General features: G+C 57.3%; 1 protein-coding gene across 1 annotated transcript; it reads right to left on the bottom strand.

The window, feature by feature from the left end:
- Window positions 1-3,941: 3,941 nt before the first annotated feature.
- LOC311522600 (RING finger protein 112-like) lies at window positions 3,942-20,424 on the bottom strand (the record flags this gene model as incomplete). Its single annotated transcript, XM_084632072.1, has 13 exons — window positions 3,942-4,505; window positions 9,616-9,888; window positions 10,184-10,258; window positions 12,015-12,068; window positions 12,274-12,404; window positions 12,559-12,688; window positions 13,554-13,640; window positions 14,394-14,450; window positions 15,521-15,571; window positions 15,876-15,980; window positions 16,311-16,448; window positions 16,869-17,084; window positions 20,176-20,424. The coding sequence occupies 13 exons, from the start codon at window positions 20,422-20,424 to the stop codon at window positions 3,942-3,944; spliced, it is 2,130 nt and encodes a 709-aa protein (XP_084488198.1).
- Between the last annotated feature and the right edge of the window lie 3,754 nt (window positions 20,425-24,178).

Below are 24,178 nucleotides of genomic sequence, written 5' to 3'. Positions count from 1 at the left end.
CCCTCTGCTGGTGGGGTTTTGGGTTCCCTGGGGGCCCGGGAGGGCAGCACCCCAAACTCTAATGGGAATGATACAGCGGTTACTGAGCTCAGCCCACTGGAAACACCCGACCCGCCGGGCAGTCTCAGAAATGCCCGCTGCCATTGCTCCTGTTCTTATTGCAGGCAGGCTGCCTTGGGCATCCTGAATCTCTCCCCCAGCTCACAGGGCTCCAGGGCTCCTGGACAAAGCGCAGCCGGCCAGGCATTAGCCACAGGAAGGGAGAGGGGATTGACGGAACGTCACTGGAGCAGACCTGGGCACCGAGCCTGGCAGTTCTGACGGCCAGAGCCAGCTCTGCTCCGCCTCCTAGCAGATCTCGGACTGTCCTGCTGCTGAGATAACCTCAGCCATGGATCTTAGCTCTGCCAGTGCCCCTCAAACCCAACCCCCAGCCCCCTGCTAGCCCAGCCCTGGGCTCCTCCTTTCCCCACCACAGCTCTGCTGCTGTAGCTCAACCTGGAGAGCAGACTCAAGCGCAGACCCGTTTGTCTCTGATGTTTTCCCTGCCTCCCTCGCTCTCTGCATCTCTCTCTGCACAGAGTAACGGGCTGGATGCTCCCGCCTCAGTTTTTATTTCAGGCTCTGGCTTTGGTCACTGGATGCCCTGGACGTGGCTGAGGAATCTTGGTTCGTCTCCCTTGAAATATTTTTGGAGGGGACAGTTGGTGCAAGGGTGGAGCCCTGGGCAGGTTCCCTGGACCCTTGGCCAGGGCCTGGACCCTCAGCACTGGTGAGGGACATTGGGGTATACTGGGACTAAGGTTTGTACTTGGGGTCCATATTTTTGAGCTTACCCTGCGGGCAACCCGCCTGGACAAGAACCAGGTGTGGGGTCACTCTGATGACGTGGATGTTGGCCAAGGCGGGGTGAGAGCCCTGGACAGAGATGGGGGGCAAAGATGGAGGGGCTTCACAGCCGTGGCGGGAATAACTCTTTGGGTGGTAGAGACATGGCTGGTACATAAAAACCCACAACCCCCTTGCATCTAGAAGAGTTGAGTGAAGAGCTGGAATTGCCTTGGCTAGGCAGAGCTCACCACAAAGGCCAGTTTTCCGGCCCGGGACAAGTAGACTGAATGGCAGAGCAAAGCAGCAGCTGGATTCAGCCATAGCCCAACAGGGTTCGGTGGGGGAACCGCCATGGGAAAGCGTACTACAGCGGGAGCAGAGGAGTTCACGGCAGCCATCCATGGCAGCCTAGCGACTCCCGTGAGGCCTCCCTGTCCTAGCTGCTGGAACCGCGATTGCTGGGCAGGCGATAGACCCCCACAGCTGCTCATGGGCCAGAGGCCCTGATTTTCCTGAACTCCCAGAAACTCAAACTGTGAGCGAAGAAGTTGGGGAGCCATGAGCTGAGGGTGGGGGCAGAACAAACTGCGTTCAGGGTCCAACTGCTGGGACTGTGAGTGATGTGCCCTGAGGTACACAATGGTGGATGGCGTTAAACTGTAAATATACGTCCCCAGTTCAACCCGGCCCTTTCCTTCCCCTCGCTGCCCCCAGCAAAGTTCATTTCTTCAAACCTCTGCAATGGAGAGTGGGTAGAGACTTTCCTGGCAAAGGTGCCCAGAGTTGTTACAGATTCCCAGATGACTGGGGGCAGAGAGAGGAAGGGCTCGACCTCGACCTGGCCCTGGTAGCTGCCAATGCCGCTGGCAGAAGGGGGCACATACAGCAAAATTGTAACGTGCTTCCTTGAGTCCAAATGGAACAGGCTAAAGCAGGTTACCCCACCTAAACCAAGCTCCTTGCATCTCGGACCAGCACCGCTGGGCCCCCTCTTGCCGAATCGCTGCCCCTTTGCTTCAGCGGTGAAGGATACAGGGGCATCCATTTACCTTCTCCTTCTACCCGCCGAAAGTTTGTTCAGCCTGAAAGTCAGGAGCATGTTCCCCTCCCGCCATGGTTTATTCTCCAGCATGATGACCCCATAGCTTTGTGTTACCTTCGTATGTCCATGGGGCATGCATGAGGCTGGCTTACAAAGTTTAATTGACGTCAACGGAGGTGGACTGACAAATGTACGTCCTACATCTGGCAGAAACTTGTCTGCTGACCCTGCCTTTATTCAGACTTGAAAATGTGTTTTCCATATGCACATATGCGCGTAGCTCCTCACCTCATGACAGGGCCTACATTTCACACAGATATCAATACCGTGTGCTCCTGGGATGCATTTGAGGCATTACAAGACACTATTTGTGGCTAAATACCATGACAGCGGTGTGTTAGGTGCAGCGAGTTTGTCCGGCCTGTTAGGAGTTGCTGACACAGGGCACTGAACCCGCTGCCAGCAGATACCGATGGGCCTGGGTGTCACACAGTCATTGGAAGTTTTCAGGAGTGGGTTCGACCAATGTCCCTTCTTAGAATCTGTGGGCAACAACTGCCCCGCTGTGGAGTGGTTTGTGGTTGACATGTCTGGGCCACGCTACAGCCCTGTCACCGCATTCATCACCCACAGATTGGGCTGGGGGGTGGACTGTTCAGATCAGATCCCGGACGACTAGAAAAAGTCTAATGTAGTGCCCATCTTTTAAAAAGGGAAGAAGGAGGATCCTGGGAACTACAGGCCAGTCAGCCTCACCTCAGTCCCCGGAAAAATCATGGAGCAGATCCTCAAGGAATCAATCCTGAAGCACTTACACAAGAGGAAAGTGATCAGGAACAGTCAGCATGGATTCACCAAGGGAAGGTCATGCCTGACTAATCTAATCACCTTCTCTGATGAGATTACTGGTTCTGTGGATGAAGGGAAAGCAGGGGATGTATTGTTTCTTGACTTTAGCAGTATTCTTGTCAGCAAGTTAAAGAAGTATGGGCTGGATGAATGCACTATAAGGTGGGTAGAAAGCTGGCTAGATTGTCGGGCTCAACGGGTAGTGATCAATGGCTCCATGTCTAGTTGGCAGCTGGTAGCAAGTGGAGTGCCCCAAGGGTCGGTCCTGGGGCCGGTTTTGTTCAATATCTTCATAAATGATCTGGAGGATGGTGTGGATTGCACTCTCAGCAAATTTGCGGATGATACTAAACTAGGAGGAGTGGTAGATATGCTGGAGGGCAGGGATAGGATCCAGAGGGACCTAGACAAATTGGAGGATTGGGCCAAAAGAAATCTGATGAGGTTCAATAAGGATAAGTGCAGGGTCCTGCACTTAGGACGGAAGAATCCAATGCACCGCTACAGACTAGGGACCGAATGGCTAGGCAGCAGTTCTGCGTAAAAGGACCTAGGGGTTACAGTGGACGAGAAGCTGGATATGAGTCAACAGTGTGCCCTTGTTGCCAAGAAGGCCAATGGCATTTTGGGATGTATAAGTTGGGGTATAGCCAGCAGATCGAGGGACATGATCATCCCCCTCTATTCGACATTGGTGAGGCCTCATCTGGAGTACTGTGTCCAGTTTTGGGCCCCACACTACAAGAAGGATGTGGAAAAATTGGAGAGAGTCCAGCGAAGGGCAACAAAAATGATTAGGGGTCTGGAACACATGACTTATGAGGAGAGGCTGAAGAAACTGGGATTGTTTAGCCTGCAGAAGAGAAGAGTGAGGGGGGATTTGATAGCTGCTTTCAACTACCTGAGAGGTGGTTCCAAAGAGGGTGGATCTAGACTGTTCTCAGTGGTAGAAGAGGACAGCACAAGGAGTAATGGTCTCAAGAAGCAGTGGGGGAGGTTTAGGTTGGATATTAGGAAAAACTTTTTCACTAGGAGGGTGGGGAAGCACTGGAATGCGTTACCTAGGGAGGTGGTGGAATCTCCTTCCTTAGAGGTTTTTAAGGTCAGGCTTGACAAAGCCCTGGCTGGGATGATTTAACTGGGAATTGGCCCTGCTTTGAGCAGGGGGTTGGACTAGATGACCTCCTGAGGTCCCTTCCAACCCTGATATTCTATGGTTCTATGATTTTATGATCAGGTGGGCCTTATCAGACTGCTCGTCCATGCCGTCCTCCTCCTCCCCTTGGCTGGCGGTGCCCTCGGCCCGGTTCTTATCCTTCTGGGCGATCTTCTTACCAACTCCCCATCCCACGCCCCCACCCATGCACCCCCCAGCCACGGCACCCGCCCCAGCACCAATGGCCACCGCCTCAGCGATGCCGAGCACCGCAGCTTCAGCAGCAATGGCACCAGCGGCAATTCCCGCCGCAGCACCTCCACCCACCGGTGCCAGGACCAGCCCCCCCACCCCAACGCCCGCTGCAATGGCAAATCTCTTGAAGCGCTTCCTGTAGGTCTCCAGGAAGCTCTCGGCCTCCCGCATCAGCTTCTTCTCCAGCTCCGTCAGCAGGGTCTCTTTCTTCTGCCTCAGCTTCTTCTCCAGCTCCGTCCCCAGGGCCTCTTTCTTCAGCAGCATGTCTATCCGGCACCGCCGCAGCAAGTCCCCACGCCGCTCTGTGAACTGCTCGGCCATCTTGCCCGGCCTCACCTTCAGGCATTTAAGTGGGTTCCTGGAGTCGGTGTCCTGCAGTAGCAGGGAGAGGAGACAGCCAAGAGTATTAGATGTGGCAAGTGCTGCATAGACCCTGTGACGAAGCGGGACTGTTCTTAATGTTTCCTCTGAATAGTGTGGGGGTGCCTCAGTTTCCACTAGGCAGTTCTTAAGTATCTTGGCGGTGGGATAAGGGTGTATGATCATTGCAGAGCCCTAGAGGACAGGTGTGTGCAGGGTTCTGGACACAGAGAATGGCCGACACCCTGTTTCCTGGCCACTGATGGCCTGGGCCCTTCCCTCCCGCAAGGTGAGAGCTGAAGGGTTGGAGAACAAAGGAATCAGGTGCCCTCCTGGCCTGGGAAAGGGACAAAGCCCAGAGGAAGAGGGGGCTGGAGGGTTTTTCAGTTTGGGGCTCGCTGGGGACATGCAGTGAAGTGCAGATGGGGATGTCTGGCTCACTGCCCCCCAGAATGGACCCGACTGAGGGGTCCCGTTCTCTGCACCTACAAGCTGTGTGTTAGACCATGTTCCTGTCGTCTAATAAACCTTCTGTTTTACTGGCTGGCTGAGAGTCACGTCTGACTGTGGAATTGCGGGGGCAGGACCCTCTGGCTTCCCCAGGACCCGGCATGGGAGGACTCGCTGTGGGAAGCTCACGGAGGGGCAGAGAGGATGCTGAATGCTCTGAGGTCAGACCCAGGAAGGTGGAAGCTGTGTGAGCTGTGTGTCCTGAAGACAGGCTGCTCACAGAAAGGAGACTTCCCCAGAGTCCTGACTGGCTTCATAGGGAGCAGTTCCAGAGCATTGCGCAGGGACTCCGTGACAACTGGTGTTAGCGGTGGGATGTACTGCACCCCGTGGATGGCGCTTTCTGCAGTAAGTGACTGGGGAGCAGTAAAACGAAGGGGGATTGACGAGGACCAGGCCTGCTGAAGGCTCAGAGAGGAGCGGTTTCGGGGGGCGGTTAACCCCTGGGAGTGTGTGACCAGCGAGAAGGACTGTGCAGTAATGGGGTCCCCCTGGGGACTGCGCGGAGCAGTCTCAGGGGCAGAGGAGCCTGTGGCTTGGCCCTTGGAGAGAGAAGGACTTTTGCAGTAACAGGGTTCCCCTGGGGATTGCAGTGAGCAGTCCAAAAAGCAGAGGAGTCTGCCGCGTGACCCTGGCAAAGAGGTGGTGACCTCGAGAAGGGCTGGCACCCTAGGGGTTCTCCCTGGAAACCGTGGGGAGCTGAGAGCACACAGGCCTGTGAGTCCACAACAACTTGGGAGGAGCGGAGTGATGGCCTGTCATCATCTCCTTAAGAAGGACATTGTAACCCTGTGCAGAAAGAGAGGGTTGAGCGTTGGAAAGTTCACCAAAGCAGAGTTAATCATGCAGCTGGAGGAGGATGACCGCTCTAAGGAACAGATTCCTGACCCAAATGGGGCTATGGCAGGATCTGGGAGCAGCTGGAGTGGGAGCCAGGAATCGCCAAGACTCCTGTCCCTGACCAGACGAGGGTCTTCACGATCGGGTTCCCCACCGGGGGATCGGAGATGGACGGGATTGGAGCTGAGTCCGAGAGAGCAAGAGGACTGTGAGAGACAGCGAGAGCCCGAGAAAGAGCTGCAGAAACAGCAGCAGCATGAACTGGCGGTGGTGGGGCGGAGAGGCCTAGGGGACCCCCCAGGGGTGAGTGGGGATAGACCCCGGGGGGCCAGTTCCGCAGGGAGCCTCGAGACTAAATTGCTGCCCCTGGTTAAGGAGGTGAGGGGATGTGGATGCCCACCTCACTGTCTTTGAGCAGGCTGGCGATTTGAACCAGGGGGACCCTGCGGAAAAGCCCCGGTGTCTAGCTCCCTTGCTGGGTCCCAAGGCCATAGACTCTGTCAGCCAGATGGGTGGGGCGGTGGACAGGCTCCCACTCCTGACCCCAACCTATATGTCTGTGTGGAGTTTCCTGGGGCCAGGCCCCTTGACCACCGGGAGCGGAAGGTGATGGTCAATGGGGAGACATTCCTGGGGTGGCGAGATCCTGGGACAGAGAGAACTGTTGTCAGGCCCTGGGTGGTGCAGCTTCAGATGCTGAGGGGCTGTGTGAGCTGGGTGAGGGTCCCAGGGACGAAGCCCCTCGCCCTGCCTATGGCCCAGATCCCTGTGCAGACCCAGGAGGGGTGGGGCTGGCTGGTCGTTTGGGTTCTCCAGGATACGAGCTGCGAGACCCTGTTGTGGGGTGACTGTGTCTCTTTGGACAGGATCTAGGCCCTGCTCCAGTAACTGCCAAGGTTTTGAATTTGAATCCAGGGAACCAATCGGCGGAGAGGGAAATGGTCAGTGAAAATGCAGATGACCTGGTTGGCAGTGGGGAGGAGCTGCTAGGCTCAGGCTACCTGCCTGCCTGTAACCAGACCCCTGGGGCTGGATGGGACAGAGAGATGCTCCCCGCCCCCCTTGCACACCGGAGAGGGGGCTCAGGCTGGCTCTGATGCAGTGAGGAAAGCAGCGAGCTCGCTGCCTACCCCCACTGGGACAGCAAGGGCAGTGCTGAGCACAGTGGGAGCTGAGACCCCAGCTGAGTGGGGGAGACACAGGCAGGGCAGGGGATCTGTGGGGAGTGGCAAGGTGCTTGGTAAGGAGCCTGGATGAGCCTAGGCAGCCTTGTGAGCTGCTGGCTGTGTCTAGTCAGCAGGGTGGGAAGGCGAGGAGAGTGGAAGATGAGAGTCCCTGGACCTAACCTGTTAGCTGGGTGGAGAATTGGGACAGTGAAGGAAACGTGTCTGTGTCTGTCAGGGGTATTGACTTGCCTGTGGAGGGAGCTACCCTGGTCTCCAAGCAAGTTGTCTGTGACCAGCCTTGTGTGCTGGGACAAGGGGAATGAGATCCCAAGCTGTGTGTCTGGGAAAGGAGAAAGTGTGTCCGGCTCTTCTTCGTCTGTGGAGCAGACAGAAGGGGCCTTTCAGCCTGTGCTGGTTGAGGGTCGTGCAGTTGTCCCAGAGCTGGTTCTGGATCCAGCTAAAGCCCAGGAAGGGAAGGGTCCTAAGTTTGTGTCTGCTCGGGAGAATGGCCCTGTAACTAGGTCGCATCCAGTTAGTGTCTATGTAAAATCCCAGAGCCCAGACAATTCTGGTGCTTGTATTTTGCCCGTTGCTAGTGTGTGGCTGGGAAAGGGTGCAGCAACTCTGTCTAATCAGGGTGAGGTCCTAGCCAGGGCACAAGGAGAGCAGAAAGATTATTTGACTGTGTTACCTACGGAGGGTGTGGAAACCTGCAGCAAGAAGGAAAAGATTCCTGAACTTATGTGTGGCAAAGGGAAGGAGAATGCTTCTGACCTTTTATCTAGGGAGTCAGTAAGTTTGCCTGAAAGAGGATTGTGTAGGAATCCGCCGGATGGGCCAGAGGTAATTCTGGATGTAAGGGAGACCCAGAAAGAGTCTGTTGTTGCTCAGGAAAGTGTTCCTCTAGAGCAAGCCCTAGGTGAAGAGGGTAAGGGCAGAATTTCTGTGAAGGGTGAATTGTTGCATAGAAAAGCCCTAGGGAAAGGAATCCTCCTGGAGTCTTTGCAAGCAGTTTACTGCCACTGAAGGGGGTGAACGTGATTTAATCAAGAAAGTTTCAGTTCCTAACAGCCAGAAATTTTCTGTTGTGAATGTGGCCCAGGTCAAGATGGGGGCTCTTAACCAAGAGAGCCCGAATTGCAGGCCTCCAGACTGGAGCACTGGGAGAAGACCCGATCCCAGTTTGATGCCCGGGAGTTTTGGGGTGGCAAAAGGACCACATAAACCTTCGCACATGCGGCATGAGAGTACTATTGACCACCGCAACCTAAGGGAGAGCATGAAACTGGAAGGGCCTGGTGTAACTCCCACCAAGGAATGGGAGAGATGCTGGGGCATCCACTGGAATGTTGGTGGCTTCGAACTTCCCCAGGTCACCGGCTAAAGTGACCCCACTCAGTTCGATCTCGAAGGGGGGAGAGATGTGACGAAGTGGGACTGTTCTTAATGTTTCCTCTGAATAGTGTGGGGGTGCCTCAGTTTCCCCCATGCAGTTCTTAAGTCTCTAGGTGGCGGGATAAGGGTGTATGATCATTGCAGAGCCCTAGAGGGCAGGTGTGTGCAGGGGCCTGGACACAGAGAATGGCCAACACCCTGTTTCCTGGCACCTGATGGCCTGGGCCCTTCCCCCCTGCAAGGTGAGAGCTGAAGGGTTGGAGAACAAAGGAATCAGGTGACCACCTGGCCCAGAAAAGGAACAAAGCCCAGAGGAGGAGGGGCTGGAGGGAGTTTCAGTTTGGGGCTGGCTGGGGACATGCAGTGAAGTGCAGATGGGGATGTCTGGCTCACTGCCCCCCAGAATGGACCCGGCTGAGGGGTCCCGTTCTCTGCACCTACAAGCTCCATGTTAGACCATGTTCCTGTCATCTAATAAACCTTCTGTTTTACTGGCTGGCTGAGAGTCACATCTGACTGCGGAGTTGGGGGGGCAGGTCCCCCTGGCTTCCCCAGGACCCGGCATGGGGGGACTCGCTGTTGGAAGCTCACGGAGGGGCAGAGAGGGTGCTGAATGCTCCGAGGTCAGACCCAGGAAGGTGGAAGCTGTGTGAGCTGTGTGTCCTGAAGACAGGCTGCTCCCCGAGAGGAGACTTCCCCAGAGTCTTGCCTGGCTGCATAGGGAGCAGTTCCCGAGCATCGCCCGGGGACTCCGTGACAGAACCCGACCAAGATGGGGGCCTTGTTGTACAAACACCCTCCAACTGAGATCAGGGCTGCCATCGTGCCAGGATCCCACAACTCAAATTGGACCCCCCGTCATGCCAGCTGCTACACAGACCAACCCCCGAAGTGAGATCGGGGCCCCTGGTGTGCGAGGTGCTGCACACCCCTATCCCCATGACTGAGACTGGGCCCCCATTATGTTGGGTGAGGCACAGTTCTCTGGACTGAGATCGGGGCTGCCATCATGCCAGGTGCTGCCCAGAACCCCCAAAACTGAGTTCCCCCCCCAAGGTTTGGGATTGGAGTCTCTCATCTCTTCAGCCACCCTGGGAGCTGGAAATCTGAACTCCCACCTCATCCCCAAAGCCCACAGCCCGGGGGGCTGCCCAGGATGGTTCCCTGAGGTTCCCCGGGTGGGAGGCACAGCCCTCCTGCCCCAGATTCACCTTCTCCTTCAGAAACTCAGCGTGGGCTGCGCGGGCCCTGGCCAGGGCTCTCTGGTTCGTGTGATGCTGATAGCGCCTTCGGTAGGTCTCCAGGAAGGTCTCGGCCTCCCGAGTCAGCTCCGCCTCTAGGGCCGTCAGCAGCGTCTCCTCCTTCAGCTCCTTCACCTCCTTCCGGCACCGCTCCAGCAGTGACCTGCGCTGCTCCATGAACTGATGTGCCATTGCGCTCGGATCCACCGTCAGACAGTCGTCCATGCACCGGGACAGGCCATCCTGCGTTGGGCCGGAGAAGAGGGGAGAATAGTGGGGTGCAAGGAACTAGAAGGGGCGGGTGTGTGACCCCGTCTCACCAATAGACCCTCTGGCTACAGCACAGCAACTTCCTCCACCCTCCTGACCGAGATCCAGGCCACTGCTGTGCCGGGGTTGCAGTCTCCCATCTCCGCAGCCCCCTGAAAGCGAATATGAGGTCTCCTCTCCTGCCACAAAGCCCATAACCCATGGGGTTGGCTGGGATGTTTCCCTGGGGTTCCCCTGGCTGGGGGCACAGCGACACCCCTGGACTCACCTTCTCCTTCAGAAACACAGCGTGGTCTGCGCGGGCCCTGTCCAGGACTCTCTGGTTGCGGAAGGTGATGGCCATCTGTGCCGGGAGGACAAGGCTGGGGTGAGCCGCAGTTTATGGGGCCCCGACTCCACCTAGGGGCTGCAGCTTCCACCGCAGCAACCTCATGGAACAAAGCGAGATCGCCAGCCCGTGTGGAAGCTGCTTGGGGCTGCTGGTGCCACCACTTTTCAATTCGATCCCCGCAGCAGCCCGGCCTTGGCTCCCTTCCTTGCTCCGACCTGCACTTTGCCCTTGTGGCACTTTCCTGGAGCCGAGGACTTTGAAAACCCCTGTCCCAGCCAGGCTCAGCCTGAGGCACATGCCCGAGAGAGCATCACTGACAGCCGTTCTCGTAGGTCTGGTGGGATTTCAGGTTTTTTTATTGATTTCCAGGAGCCAGGTGAATCTCAGCTCTCCTTTGGGGGTGGGGGCTGGGTTAAATCTTCTTGTGGACTCTGGAACAGTCTCTGCTGTGCAGCTGTTGTGGAGTGGCTATTGTGGAGTAGTTATTCTGTTCTAGCTGGGCCGGTCTCCTCCCCCCAGGCAGAGAAGCTCCCACATCTGATTCTCTTCACGTAGCTCCTATCGCAGCCCATCTGAGGCTGACGCCCAAGAGAACTTGACAGACGATGTCAAAGGGTCTGTCTACCCTGGGTCCTGCCCGGCTGCGGGGGAAGGTGGCGTGACTCGGATGTGGAGGGCTTGGTGGGGGCTGTGCTGGGACGCTGCCCGGCTGGCAGATCAGACCGAAGGAGCCAGGGCAGAAGTTCTGCTCAGCCGGCCCGATTCCCAGCTCCCCAGAGGCCCCGTGACGCTGGGTGGAAAGGTCCGTGCTGCCGGCCCCAGCACAGGGGGTGGGCTGGGGGCATGGCTGGAGCACGCTGTGCCGTGGTTACCCCCCACTCCCCAGAGGGGCCAGCGATCAGAGCCCCTGAATCCACCTTCCCCTGCCCTCTTCCCCTGCCACTGCGTGTGCCTCCCATGATGCACCAGGGCCATGATACATGCACCAGGAGAGGAGATGCTGGTGCATCATGGGAAATGTGGTTCATGGGATGCCTGATTCTCCTCTCTACCCCCAGCACTCAGGTCGGTCTAAACCTCCCATGGTGCCCTGCAGCTTTGATGCACTGCACCCTCACCAGGAAAGGATACCATGGCGCTTGGTGGGAGATGTAGTTTGGTTGCCTTAACCTCCCATTCTCCTCTGTGGGCTGGTCTCATGGGAGGTGCGGTGCAAGCTGCAAGACCAACCCACAGAGGAGAATGATTATCTCTTGCGGAGGGGAGTGATGGTGTCTGGTACCTGCAGTGCATCATGGGATGTGTAGTTCCACCAGGTGCCCAACCCGTAAAGGAGAATGGAGAGCGTGAGGCACAAGACCTACAATTCCCAAGAGCTGTGGCAATGGCCTTTCCACACAAGAGATATTTTGGGGTTTTGCTGGAAACTCCAAGTTTTCTGCAGGAAAAACACCCCCATTTTCAGACCTGCTCTAAAAAACTCCTCTCATTTAAACACCAACAGGAGCTGCCTGGGGAAAAACAGGGTTTGGTGCTATGGGTCTCAAGGATTGGAGACGTGTCTGTAGGTGGGATGAACACTCCAGTACCAGCAGCTCTCCAGGCTAGTGAAATTCTTCTACCCTGGAGTCCAAGAAAATAAGATTTCATCCAGACTCTTTCCCAGTCACCTCCCGCAGCATGGACCCAGATCCCAACATTGCCCCAACCCTGACGTGGACGGGTGAGGGGACACACCCCATGATCAGGTCAGAGACAGAGACGGTACCTGACAGGGAGAGGAGAAGCCAGAGCAATGGTTCTTCATCACATCAGATAAATTCTGCAAAGGAACCAAAAGAAATCATCACGTCACAGACTCCACAGGGCTTAGAAAGGCTGGGAACATGGGGACAGCTCACCTGGAGCTGAGATGCAACCACCTCTGGGGTGGGGCAGCTGGGGAATAGGGGGTATTGGGGTCATCACTGACTGCAGGAGAGAGCATCCCCTTCCTGCTCCCTCCAGCACAGCTGGCCAGTCCCCACCTTTATCTTGGCAGCGAGCTGTGTCCCAGTGAGCATCTCCCCATGCTGGTCCATCCGGATGTGTTGACCAGCCGAGCTCACCAGGGCGGTGACGTAGTCCCTCAGGCTCCCCCGGAAATCATCATCCATGTCTGCAAAGGGGAGAGAGATGGACGATGGTGGGGGAATACAGGGCCTGTCTGATCCCCCTTCTCTCTACCTGCCACGCACGGGCATGATCAGCGCCCCAGTCACATTGCTCTGCACAGGGCAGGGGGCTTAGAGCCGCTGTCCTGGGTCCGTTACCTCTCAGCCTTCCCCCACTGCCAGTCGTGATCAGCTTGCCAGGGAAGGGCATCAGGTAACAGCGGCTGCTGCTTCTCTTCAGCGCTTCCAGGGCCTTGGGGTGTTTGCAAGGGGACCTCGCCTCCAGCTTCTGCCGAGACAGGGGCAATGGTTACATTGACACACAAACACCTGTGTTAACATTAGCCAGACCTGCCAGGCAGTCAGAGAGGGTCTGGAGGGGCCCGGCCTCATTTGTTGTAGATGTTGGAAGGGGGGCAGTGAACAAGGCAGGGGATGGCAGGAAGTGAAAGGAGTGTCCATCAGTCCCAGTCTCCCCGCTCCAAGCCCCTGTCTCCCCACCCCAGGTCCCAGTCTCTGCAGACTCCTTGTCCCACCCTGCTCCTTTCACTCCCCCTGGCCTGGTTTTTCTCCTCTCCCCTTTGCAATCAAGCTGCTTCCTCCTCCACGCTGTCTGGGCTCATTGAGTGTAGGGCAGCGACAGGTGCCCGGCCTGGAGCAGCAATTGCAGGGAAAGTCCAGCTTTGCATCTGCAGCCCCCGGCTGGAGGTTGCTCCGTGCGGATGGATTCTTTGGAGACGTCAGCGGCTAAACGCATGCCCAGTGTTTCTCGGCCTTGTTGTGCTGGTGACTCCCTTTGGCCTTAAAAGACAATCTGGACCCCTGTACTTGAAAAAAATGGTGACTTCCACCTTAAACTCGGACTTCAGCTTCAGCTCCGACCGCCAGGGGCTGAAGCCGATGCCTGAGGCCCGGACATCCAGGGCTGAAGCAAGTAATTTAGCTTTGCAGGGTCCCCTATGGTGCAGGGCCCTGGACAAATATTCTGCTTGCCACACCCTAACTCCAGCCCTGCACTTGGGACCCCCCCCACCACCCTTCACACAACCTCCCTGCGGTCCCACCTCCCCCAGGTTGGAAACACTGGAGCCATCATCCCTTCGAGGGGAAAGGCCCCATGTCCCATTCCTCCATTTTCTGAGTCCCACAGTCACCTGTTGGATGTATCTCAGATGCTGCTCCCCACCCTCGGCTCCAAGGACTGGGGAGCTGCTCCAATCCCGCACCAGCAGGTCTAGATGCTGCAGGGGAGACAGGAGGGAAGTGAGGGTCTCTGGGGGTGGGGGGACGCTGGGTTGGGGAGAAGGTTGATGTCTGGAGGGAAGACCTCAGCCCCGAGGGAATGGGGCAGGGGGTGCATGGGGCAGGAGCAGGCTGTGGAGTGGGGGAGGGGTCTTCAGCATATGCGCAAAGTCCCCAGCCATCTGACAGCATAGTCATCAGCCAGGTGCAGAGCCAGTAGCCCACCCTCGAAGTCCGTGGGCACTCGTCAAGGATATGCGACATAGGCTGAAGTTGACCACAGCTACATCCCTGGTCATCAGAGAAACCCCATCTGAAGAGACGGGCTGCACAATTGCCCTGTCCTGTTAGGAACCAGCCCAGGTGCCTTGGCAGCTCGAAATGTGGTGGACCAATGGTGGGGTCAGTGATTAATGACGGTCATCGCTGACCACTCGTTGCACCGAGGCGATTGCACTGTCATGTCCTGTAGTGGCGGAAATGACCCTGAAGGGCGTCTACAAGACAGGGGGGGCTGGCAGGGAGCTGAAGAGGCCTGTGTACAAAGGCAGGTCGCTGTTCTCACGGATCTTGGCCAGCGGCATGACGGAGGCCCCCTCACGGTGAATACGGGGTGGTGCTGTGTCTATAAGTATTCTCAGCCGCAGCAGCGGAGTTACCCATAACGTCCCTATCCCAATGCCCGCAGGGGAGGGGGTGCCATGTGGGGATACACGGGGCAGGGCGGGTGAGGATGGCGGAAGCCGTCTCACCTGAACGGGCTCCAGTCCGTACGCTTTTCCCACCTCTTCGGCCACACGCACAAACATCTGTAGAGCAAAGAGAAGGGGGGTGGGGGACGAGTCTGGGGCATGGGAGGCATTTACACTGCGGGGTCATCCTGCAGGTGAACAGAAAGGGGCCTGATCGCTGCCCCCCATCCCCATCTGAGCCGCTCCCTCCACCCATCCCAGAGAGCGAGGCCCAGCGAGTGCAAAACGAAGCTGGAGAGAGATGGAGATATTTTCCACGGGGTGGAAAGAGAAGTGGGATGCACCCAGCCAAGAGGGTGGTGGGGGCGGCTGTGGGATCCTGTGCCCCACAGAGGAGCCAGTCTTGTTCCAGGGTTCCCTCCTTCACTCCAGGGCACCACGTGGCGGTGGGGGGGGGGTCAGTGAGCCCAATGTGAGGTCTTTTCCCTGAGGGGTTCCTGAGATGAACCCTCCAACCCACAGAGCCCCATTGCCTCCGGCTGACAGACGCCACCAGCACTGTTTGCCCAGCCCCGGGGGTGACACCACGGCTCTGCTCGCGCCTCCAACAATCTCGGCCACGTGGCGATTACTCGAGCTCTCCCTGGACTGCTCTAGCTCCACGTTAACCAGGTTTCTGCCCCCCACTGGACCCAGGGCCGTGTGGACAGATAAAAACCCTCCCAGAGCCAACCCCTCCCCCGCACAGAGAATCCCCCCTGGGGTGCAGTAAAGGGGCAGGACACGCAGTATGTCGCAGGTGGCAGAGATGTCACTAAGGGTGTGACGGCCAGGGGCTCGACCCGGCGGGGCTGGGGCTGGGTAAGAGCAGAGCAGATCAGGGGGCAGAGCAACCGCCCAAGGACTTGGCCCCAGCAGACTTCCCACTGACTGTGGAGCTGGGCTGGAGGGGAGGGAGGGGTCCTAACTTTGACCCAGGGGCCCACGCCGGACACCTGGAAGCAGACAGCCAGGCTAGGCTAAGGGTGACAGTGCTGAATCCAGAATCCCACGTGACCGTGGGAGAGTCGGTTTCTTTATCTGGGCCTCAGTTTCCCCACAGGAGCTATGGGGAGGGATAATAACCCTGTGGGGCTAATGGGAGAACCTGGCCCAGCCACGTTCTGTGTCAGGCTGCCTGGCCTCACCTCCAGGTATTCAAGATCCGTGTCGTTCACCTTATTCGAAATATTCAGTATCTGCAAATAGTCAGGAGACAGACAGAGCTACAGCAACGAGCAGGGCCGACCGCCCCAGGCCCCTTCCCAGCCACGTCACCCGCCCCGAGCACAGCGCCCCCTAGTGCTGCAGGGGGCATCGGGGCCGGCCCTGCCTGCCAGGGGAGAGCGCCCCCTACTGAGCCCCTGCCCCGCTCCCTGCAGCACAGCGCCCCCTAGTGCCCCAGTGAGACATTGGGGCCAGCCCGGACTGCTGGGGGAAATGTCCCCTGCGGAGCCCCCAGACTGTGCTCTGCAGCACAGCGCCCCCCCGGGGACCCCCAACCTGATAGGAGCTGAGCAGCATGGAGAAGGCGGAGAGTTTGATGCTGGTCTCCTTCTCCATTGCAATGTCCATGGAGCCCTCGGTGTCCACCAGCAGCACGGCCACCTGGGGGCCAAGAGGGAGAGCCCCAGGTCAGCTCCCGGCTTTGTCCAGCCACCCATGGCCCCTCCGCCCCCAGAGCCTGCCCCCTGCTCCACCCCCATGGCCCCTGGCATCTCATTTTTGCCCACCCCAGTGTTAGCTCCCTCCTCTCGCTCCTCTCCATTCCCCCCCGTTATGTCTCCATCAGGTTCCCCTGGGGCCTCCTTCCCCATGTCTCCATCCTTCCCTATTTCCCCATTGCCTGTGTTCCCAGCCCTTTCCCCCATTTCCCTTCTCCTAGTGTCCCCATGTCTCCTTCCCCCTTTCCTATGCACCCCCAATGCTCCCACTCACCTTCCCGCCCTGGGTGGGAACCCAGAAGGGTTGACTCCACGCCCACACCCCGTTGGTGACTCGCTCCTCGTCCGCGCGCCACTCGAACCCCTCCAGGATCTCATCCTCCCGGCCCATCCACGACCCGTCCCTCGCGTCCTGCCGGAAAGGAACATGCAGGGAGAGGGGTCAGTGCAGGGTGGGGGAGAAGAGTGACTGGTCCCCGCACACTCCAGACTGTAAGCCCTGGGAAGGGGCTGGGGGTTAATTTACTAGGGTGGGGCGGGGAGGAACACAGGGCGATGGGCGTGCTCAGATTCTGACAGATAAACAGTCAGAGACACACAGACACACTGCATTCCAGACAGACACACAGACAGAAAGACAGACTTGCTCGGGTTCAGACAGATAGACAGACAGACAGACAATATTACCAGACAGAGTTCCAGGCAGACAGGCTGACAGACATGCAATGAGGTGTGTGTACTCACACACACGTGTGCAACTCTGAGCCCTCCAGCAGGGGGCAGGATGGGGCCGCTCACACCCCATCTCACTCCTGTTCCCGTTCACACTCACCGGGCTCCGGAGCCGGCGCAGCAGGTAGTTCAGCAGGAAGGATTTGCCCCAGCGCTGCTCCCCGACGATGGATACCACGCAGACGGGGGCGTTCCCCACCCCACCCTGCTCCAGGCAGCGGCTCAGGGCCTTCTTGTCCAGGATCAGGTTCTCTTCCTCATCCAGACGCGCCAGCTGCACCGGGCGCCCCAGTTCCAGCTGAGACCCCGGCCCCTGCTGCAGGGAGAGAGCAGGGTCAGATCTGCGACCCCACCCCTGAGCCAGCCAGTCCCCTGCTCCCTGCTGGATCAGAGCCCTGTGCCCCATTCTACCCCCTGAGCCAGCCAGTCCCCTGCTCCCTGCTGGATCAGAGCCCTGTGCCCCATTCTACCCCCTGAGCCAGCCAGTCCCCTGCCCTGGGGCTGGATCAGGGGCAGCACTCCCTGGAGGGGATCTTCAGTGGGATTCTACCTGTCCCTGGAGAAGAGCGAAGGTGAGACAACGCTGATGATCAACAGGTGGCTCAGGCAGTGGGGCTAAGGTGGGCGTGGGGATGTTCGGTCACGGGGAGGCGTTCACGGACAGAGGACTGGTCTCCTGGGACGGACGCCACCTGAACAGGGTGCGGGATACACTTCCGGGGTGGAGGTTGGCACAGCTGATGAAAAGGGCTTTAAACTAGGAACCCTGGGAGATGCTCATGGAACCTCCAGGCCTGATTCTCACACCGAGCGGGAGGCAGGAGGAGAGGGTAGGAGCAACGGAGAAAGGAACGACAGAGGGCAGGAGAAGAGATGAGAAGAGGAACGATAGTGCCAAGAGCACCGACGCTGAGAGTCAGGTGGCCGATACCGGCAGCAAAGCCAAGTGGAAGCAGTGAGGTGTCTGCCCAGCAACGCGATGAGCCCGGGTGACAAAAGGGAAGGAACTAAAACTACGGGTGTGGGACAGGAAACCAGACACATGGTGCAATAGCAGCCATGACCGGGGTACAGGGAAGAAAGACAAAAGGCAGAGGTTGCGGAGTAGCGTTGTGTGTTAATGAAGAGGTGGAGTGGAAAGAAATGAGAAGGGATGAAATGGGTGAAACAGAATCTTTTTGGGTCAAGATCACTGTGGGGAAGAAAGGTACCAGGGGCTCCCCTGGGAGAGTGTCTTGGGTCTGCTACAGACCTCCAGGATCTGGTTTGGATATGGATGGAGACCCCTTTCATAGCTTGAATGAAATAAATACCACTGGGAATTGTGTGATCATGGGAGACTTTAATTTTTGTGACAGAGATTGGAGAAGTGCTGCTCATCATGGCAGGGCCCAGATAATCCTGGAGGTGAGACAGCTGAGAGGTTTTTTCATCAGTGACCAAAGCAACAAGAGGTGATGCCAGTTTAGATTTAGTATCGGTAAGTAGCGAGGACCGCACTGAAGAACTGGCTGTAGAGGACAGCCTTGGTTCAAGTGGCCATGAGCTAATTCCATTTAACTAAATGGAAGGATAAACCAAAACAGGTCAGCAGCTGGGGATCCTGGATTTCAAAAAATTAAGGGAATTAGGCAGGGAAGTGACCTGGCCTGCACATCTGGATGTGGACAGGGTTTGTCAAAGATGCAGGAACTCTCTGCAGTCTGCATCCAGGAAAAAGCCCATAGGGAAGGGTTGCTGAGCAAACTGGGTGAACCAGGATTTCAAAGAGGTGATTAAGAGAAAGCAGAAAGCCTCTGAGGAATGGAAACTGGGAGGAATCCATGTCGGGATAAAATGAGAACTGCCAAAGGCCAAGCAGAATTTGAACTTGCAAAAAAATTAAAACCAACAGGAAAAAGTTCTTTAGCCTCATAAAGAAAAAGAAAACAAGGAAAGAAGAAGTGGGACCGATAAGCGCTGAGGATGGGGTGGAGATAAAAGATACAGGCTGCATGGGCCAACACCTAAAGATATGGGCATGGCCTCAGTTTTTAAGAAGCATAAGGAGAAGCTTGTGGCCAGATAGCTAATGAGAACAAGAATACGGGAGTAGAAATTGTCACTGAATTGGTTGAAATGGAAACCAGACTCAAACAACTTAATGGGAGCAAACTGGGGGGCCTGGATCATTTCCATCCTCGAATATTAAGGAAATTAGCACATGAAATTGCAAGCCCAATAGCAAGGATTTCTAATTAATCTGCAAAAGTCAAGGGTAATATCTAGGGTCCTACCAAATTCACAGCCATGAAAAATGCCTCCCAGATGGTGAAATCTGGTCTTCACCTGGGAAATCTGTTATTTTGTGTGCTTTTACCCTAAACTATACAGATTTCATGGGCAAAACAGCATTTCCCAAATTGGGAGTCCTAACCCAAAAGGGAGTTGCAGGGGGAGGAGCGGGGTCTCAAGGTTATTTTCGGTGGGTCACAGTATTGCCACCCTTAATTCTGCACTGCCTCCAGAGCTGGGCGGCTGGAGAGCGGCGGCTGGTGGCTGGGATCCCAGCTCTGAAGGCGGCATCCCGCCAGCAGCAGCGTGGAAGTAGGGGTGGAAATACCGTACCAGGCCACCCTTATTCTGCGCTGCTGCTGGCGGTGGCTCTGCCTTCAGAGCTGGGATCCTGGCCAGCAGCCGCCGCTCTCCAGCCACCCGGCTCTGGAGGCTTCTCGACTGAGTTTGGTAAGTTTATGGAGGGGATGGTCTGATGAGACTGCCTACCATGGCATGTAGCCCAAATGCGAGTGCCAGTAGCAAATATCCCACAACGGGCGGTGATGGGACACTAGATGGGAAGGGCTCTGTGTTACTAGAGACACCCAGGTGTCCGGCTGGTGGGTCTTGCCCACATGCTGAGGGTCTAACTGATCGTCATAGTTGAGGTTGGGAAGGAATTTCCCCCAGCTCAGACTGGCAGAGACCTGGGGGGTTTTCGCCTTTCTCTGCAGCATGGGGCACGGGTCATTTGCAGGTTTGATCTAGTATAAATGGTGGAGTCTCTGTAACTTGAAGTCCTTTAACCACGACTGGATGATGTCAGTGACTAGCCAGAGGTTCTGGGTCTATTACAGGAGAGGATGAGTGAGGTTCTGTGCCCTGCAGCTTGCAGGAGGTCAGACTAGATGATCATGATGGTCCCTTCTGGCCTACAAGTCTGAGTCTGTGTGTCCCCTTCCCCACCCCCTGAGCCAGCCAGTCCCCACTCTGGGGCCAGATCAGGACTGGCTCCCTCTAAAGGGGACAGGCCCTACGTCCCATTCCCTGCTCCCCTGAGCCAGGCAGTCCCTGCCCTGGGGCTGGATTGGGCCCAGAATCCCCTACAAGAGAAAGCTCCTTTTCCCCTTATCCGGCCCGTCTGGTCTCACCGGCTCCGGCTCTTCCTGCTGAGGCTTGGTGATTTTCTCCACCAGGTTTCTGACACGTGTGTCTGGGATCATCCTGTCCCTGGAGAAGGGAGCCCGGCACTCCGGGCAGCGGTGCCCCTGGGCTGAGATCTGGCTCCAGTGAGTCGAGAGGCAGCCCCGGCAGAAGTTGTGGCCGCACTCGATGGAGACGGGGTCGCTGAACACGTTCCAGCAGATGGAGCAGGTGACGTCCTCCCAGAGTTGCTCCATCCCCCTGACCCCACAGGCCTGGGGAGATCCACTGGGTCAAGAGCTAGCACATGGGAACACCGGGGCTAAGATGCTACCGCAGAGGGGCTGGGAGCCAGGACTCCTGGGCTCTATTGTTAGTTTTCACCACTTGGCTGGGTAAGTTTCCATTCGGCTGTTGTGCGCTGGCCACTCCCATTTTGGGGCAGGGCTGGCAAGTGTCTCTCTGCTTCTGGGGTTTTGGGATTCCTGGGGGCCCTGGGAGTTCAGGGAATGATACAGCCATTGCTGCCCCCCCACCTCCCAGTTCAGCCCGCTAGAAGCACCCGACCCGCCAGGATGTGGGTTCAGCTGTGGGGTGAGATTGTACGAGCCGGCCAAGGGGCCTCGGAAACGCCAGCTGCAGTTGGTCCAGTTCTTATTAGAGGGGGGCTGTTTTGGGCCTCCTGAATCCGCCCCCCACCCCTGCTTACAGGGCACTGGGGCTTCTGGATAAATGGCATCTGGCCAGAGCAAACCATGCCAGTGCCCCTGATGTCTGACCCACAGCCTCTGCTAGCCCAGCCCTGCCCCCCCACCCCAGCTCTGCCGGTGCCCCTCACTCCCGACCTGCAGCCCCCTGCTAGCCCAGCCCTGCCCCCCAGCTCTGCCGGTGCCCCTCACTCCCGACCCCTAGCCCCCTGTGAGCCCAGCCCTGCTCCCCCCAGCCCTGCCGGTGCCCCTCACTCCCGACCCGCAGCCCCCACCTAGCCCAGCCCTGGGCTCCCTCTTGCCCTGTAGCTCACCCTGGTGAGCAGACTCCAGCGCAGACCCTGCGGTTAATTCAATTTCTCCGGTTGTCTCTGGGTGTCCCCCACCACCTCCCTGGCTCTCTGCGTGTCTGGCTCTGCACAGAGCCCGGCTGGCCGCTGCCTGCTCAGTTCCACTTTCACTCTCTAGTTTTGTAACCCGGAGCCATGAGCGAGGCCGGGCTCTTGGGGCGGCTCCCTAGACCGGTTTGGTTCTGCAGGCCCCCAGTAGCACTGGACGGCGAATGGATCTGAGTCCTGGCACCAGTTCCCTTGACCCAGAGGGGAAAATGGGCACAGTTCAAGGAACAAGGGGCCCCACCCAAAGGGCCCCGGGAGACTAGAAACAACCATCTATGGGGCTGGAAGGAAAGTTCACAGTCTGCTCCTCACATGTCCCAGGCCTCCTGCCCAGGCCCTGGTTGCACTGCAGTCTTACCACGGGTCAGACCTTTGCTCTGGTGGCGCCCACACGCCCTCAGGCTTAGGCACCCGCCGGCAGCCCCCCATCAGCTCCTCTCCCTCCTCCCAGCGCCTCCTGCCTCCCAGCAGCTCCCCCTGCCACGGATCAGCTGTTCCGTGGCACTGGGGGGAGGCACGAGGGCCCAGCGCACTCAGGGGAGGGGGCAGGAAGAAGGGGCAGGGGCAGAGCAGGAGTGGGAAAAAGCAGGGCAGGGATGGGACATTGGGGGAAGGGGTGGAGTGGGGGTGGGGCATGGGCAGAGCCCCCCTTGGCAGATTAGAAATTCGGCACCTATGCCCTCAGGCTCTAGGGGGGCAGGAACCCTTCTCCCCAGCATTGGTCCGCCTGGTGAGTTCATGTCCTCCGAGTATGGCCAGTGAGGCCCCTCAACAGGCGACGTCTCCCTGCCCAGCCCCCCACCACCCCGCTCTCCCCAGCCACTCACCAGGCTCAGCTGCAGTGTTACATGGGGCACGGCCAGCGTCCGGTATCCCGACTCTGGCCCCACGGCTCCTCCTGCAGGTCGACCCAGTATCCCTGGTCTCCGCTGTCCCAGCTCCCGGCTCTGCACGGCCGCAGCTCAGTCTCCAGCCCAGCTCAGGCTGCTGCTTTCCCCTTAACTCTGCCCTCTTCTGGCTCAGGCAGCTCCAGCTCACACAGAGAACAGGCCTCTGGGCTCCTGACTCCCTCATTGGCCCGCCTGCCCTGTCAATCAGGCTGACTGGGAGCTTTGGCCTCTCCCCATTGGTACTTTCTCTTCAATCCTTCCCCTTTCTTTTGGGACAGGGACAGCTAAAACCCTCACTAAGTTTGGCACATGGGCCGAGCCTGAGCACATTCCCTGGACTCTTGCCCAGGGCCTCTCCCCTCAGCACTGGTGTATCGGGGGTTGACCTGGGGAAGGGGAAATTGGTGACACCCCCAGAACTCCTTACACAGCTGGAACCACCCACTGGAGCCCCCCAAACAAGGCGCTACTCACAGCACCTTGCACCTGTCCTCACTGCCCGGCTCCAAGCTCAGATGAGCTGCAAAACAGGCAGTGAGGGGGCGGGGCAGAAATTTCCCATCCAAGTGGTTTCTGGACTGGAAACCGGGATTTTTCCAGACTGTGACATTTGCCTCCCGAACGTATCAGAAAACAGTGACCGTTGGAACGACGAGTCGACGTCCCGGCACGTGTCTGTTGGGAAAAGCCGCCGTGGCAAGGCCTGGCACAGTTTGGCAGAATCCAATTTTTACTTGTCTTATAATTCTGATGGATTTTGAAGCATATTTTAATTAATATAATCTGGTCATTGGGAAGTTTAGACTTGAAATTAGATGAAGGTTTCTAACCATCAGAGGAGTGAAGTTCTGGAATAGCCTCCCAAGGGAAGCAGTGGGGGCAAAAGACCTATCTGGCTTTAAGATTAAACTCAATAAGTGTATGGAGGAGATGGTATGATGGGATAACATGATTTTGGTAATTAATTGATCTTTAAATATTCATGGTAAATAGGCCCAATGGCCTGCGATGGGATGTTAGATGGGGTGGGATCTGAGTTACTACAGAGAATTCTTTCCTGGGTATCTGGCTGGTGAATCTTGCCCATGTGCTCAGGGTTCAGCTGATCACTATATTTGGGGTCGGGAAGGAATTTTCCTCCAGGGCAGATTGGAAGAAGCCCTGGAGGTTTTTCACCTTCCTCTGTAGCATGGGGCACGGGTCACTTGCTGGAGGATTCTCTGCTCCTTGAAGTCTTTAAACCACGATTTGAGGACTTCAATAGCTCAGACATAGGTGAGAGATTTTTTGTAGGAGTGGGTGGGTGAGATTCTTTGGCCTGCGTTGTGCAGGAGGTCAGACTAGATGATCAGAATGGTCCCTTCTCACCTTAATATCTATGAATCTATATTTTCTCTCAGTTTTTACTGATTTACATTTTCACAGTTGTGAGCCCTCACGGTGTGGTGTTATGTGCGGTTGTTCCCCAGCTGCTCTATCCGAGAGGTGGCTGCACCTCAGTGCTGGGTGAGCCATCCCTGTGCAACATTATGCATGGCTGCACCCCACCTGCCCTGCCCCAGAAGTGGCTGCATCTCCGCCCCGGTAGCTGGGTGACTGTTACCCAGCTCTGGGAGAGTTGAATATTTGCTGAGGGTTTTTGTTTCAGTTCCAGAAATCCCACATTTCTGAGAAGAGGCAGCTGCTGGGGTGTGGTCTCCGGAGGGAGAAGTAGTGGTGACTCCCTGAAGGTGTCGAGCTGACGAGGAGCTTTCTCTCCGCTAGGGCTCTGGCCAAACTGTTTAGGTCCAGGGGAGTCACAACTCCAGCACTTCCAGTGCCCATTAAAGCACATGCGTTTCCACCAGACCCGGCCAAAGGGCCCGTGGGGGGAGCCGAGGAATGAAGGTCCCTGCCCAGAGTGGGGTTCTCAGAGCAGCTCTGCCGACCTGGCGCTCCTTAGGGACACGCTGGCAATGACGTCTGGGCAGGGAAGGGCTAACAGCTCATTCTGGCTTCATCTGCTGCCGGTCCGGA

Source organism: Lepidochelys olivacea (genome assembly GCF_965140295.1).
Source record: "Lepidochelys olivacea isolate rLepOli2 genome assembly, chromosome: 6".
NCBI classification, from domain to species: domain Eukaryota; kingdom Metazoa; phylum Chordata; order Testudines; family Cheloniidae; genus Lepidochelys; species Lepidochelys olivacea.
This window is presented reverse-complemented; position numbering and strand designations above follow the sequence as displayed.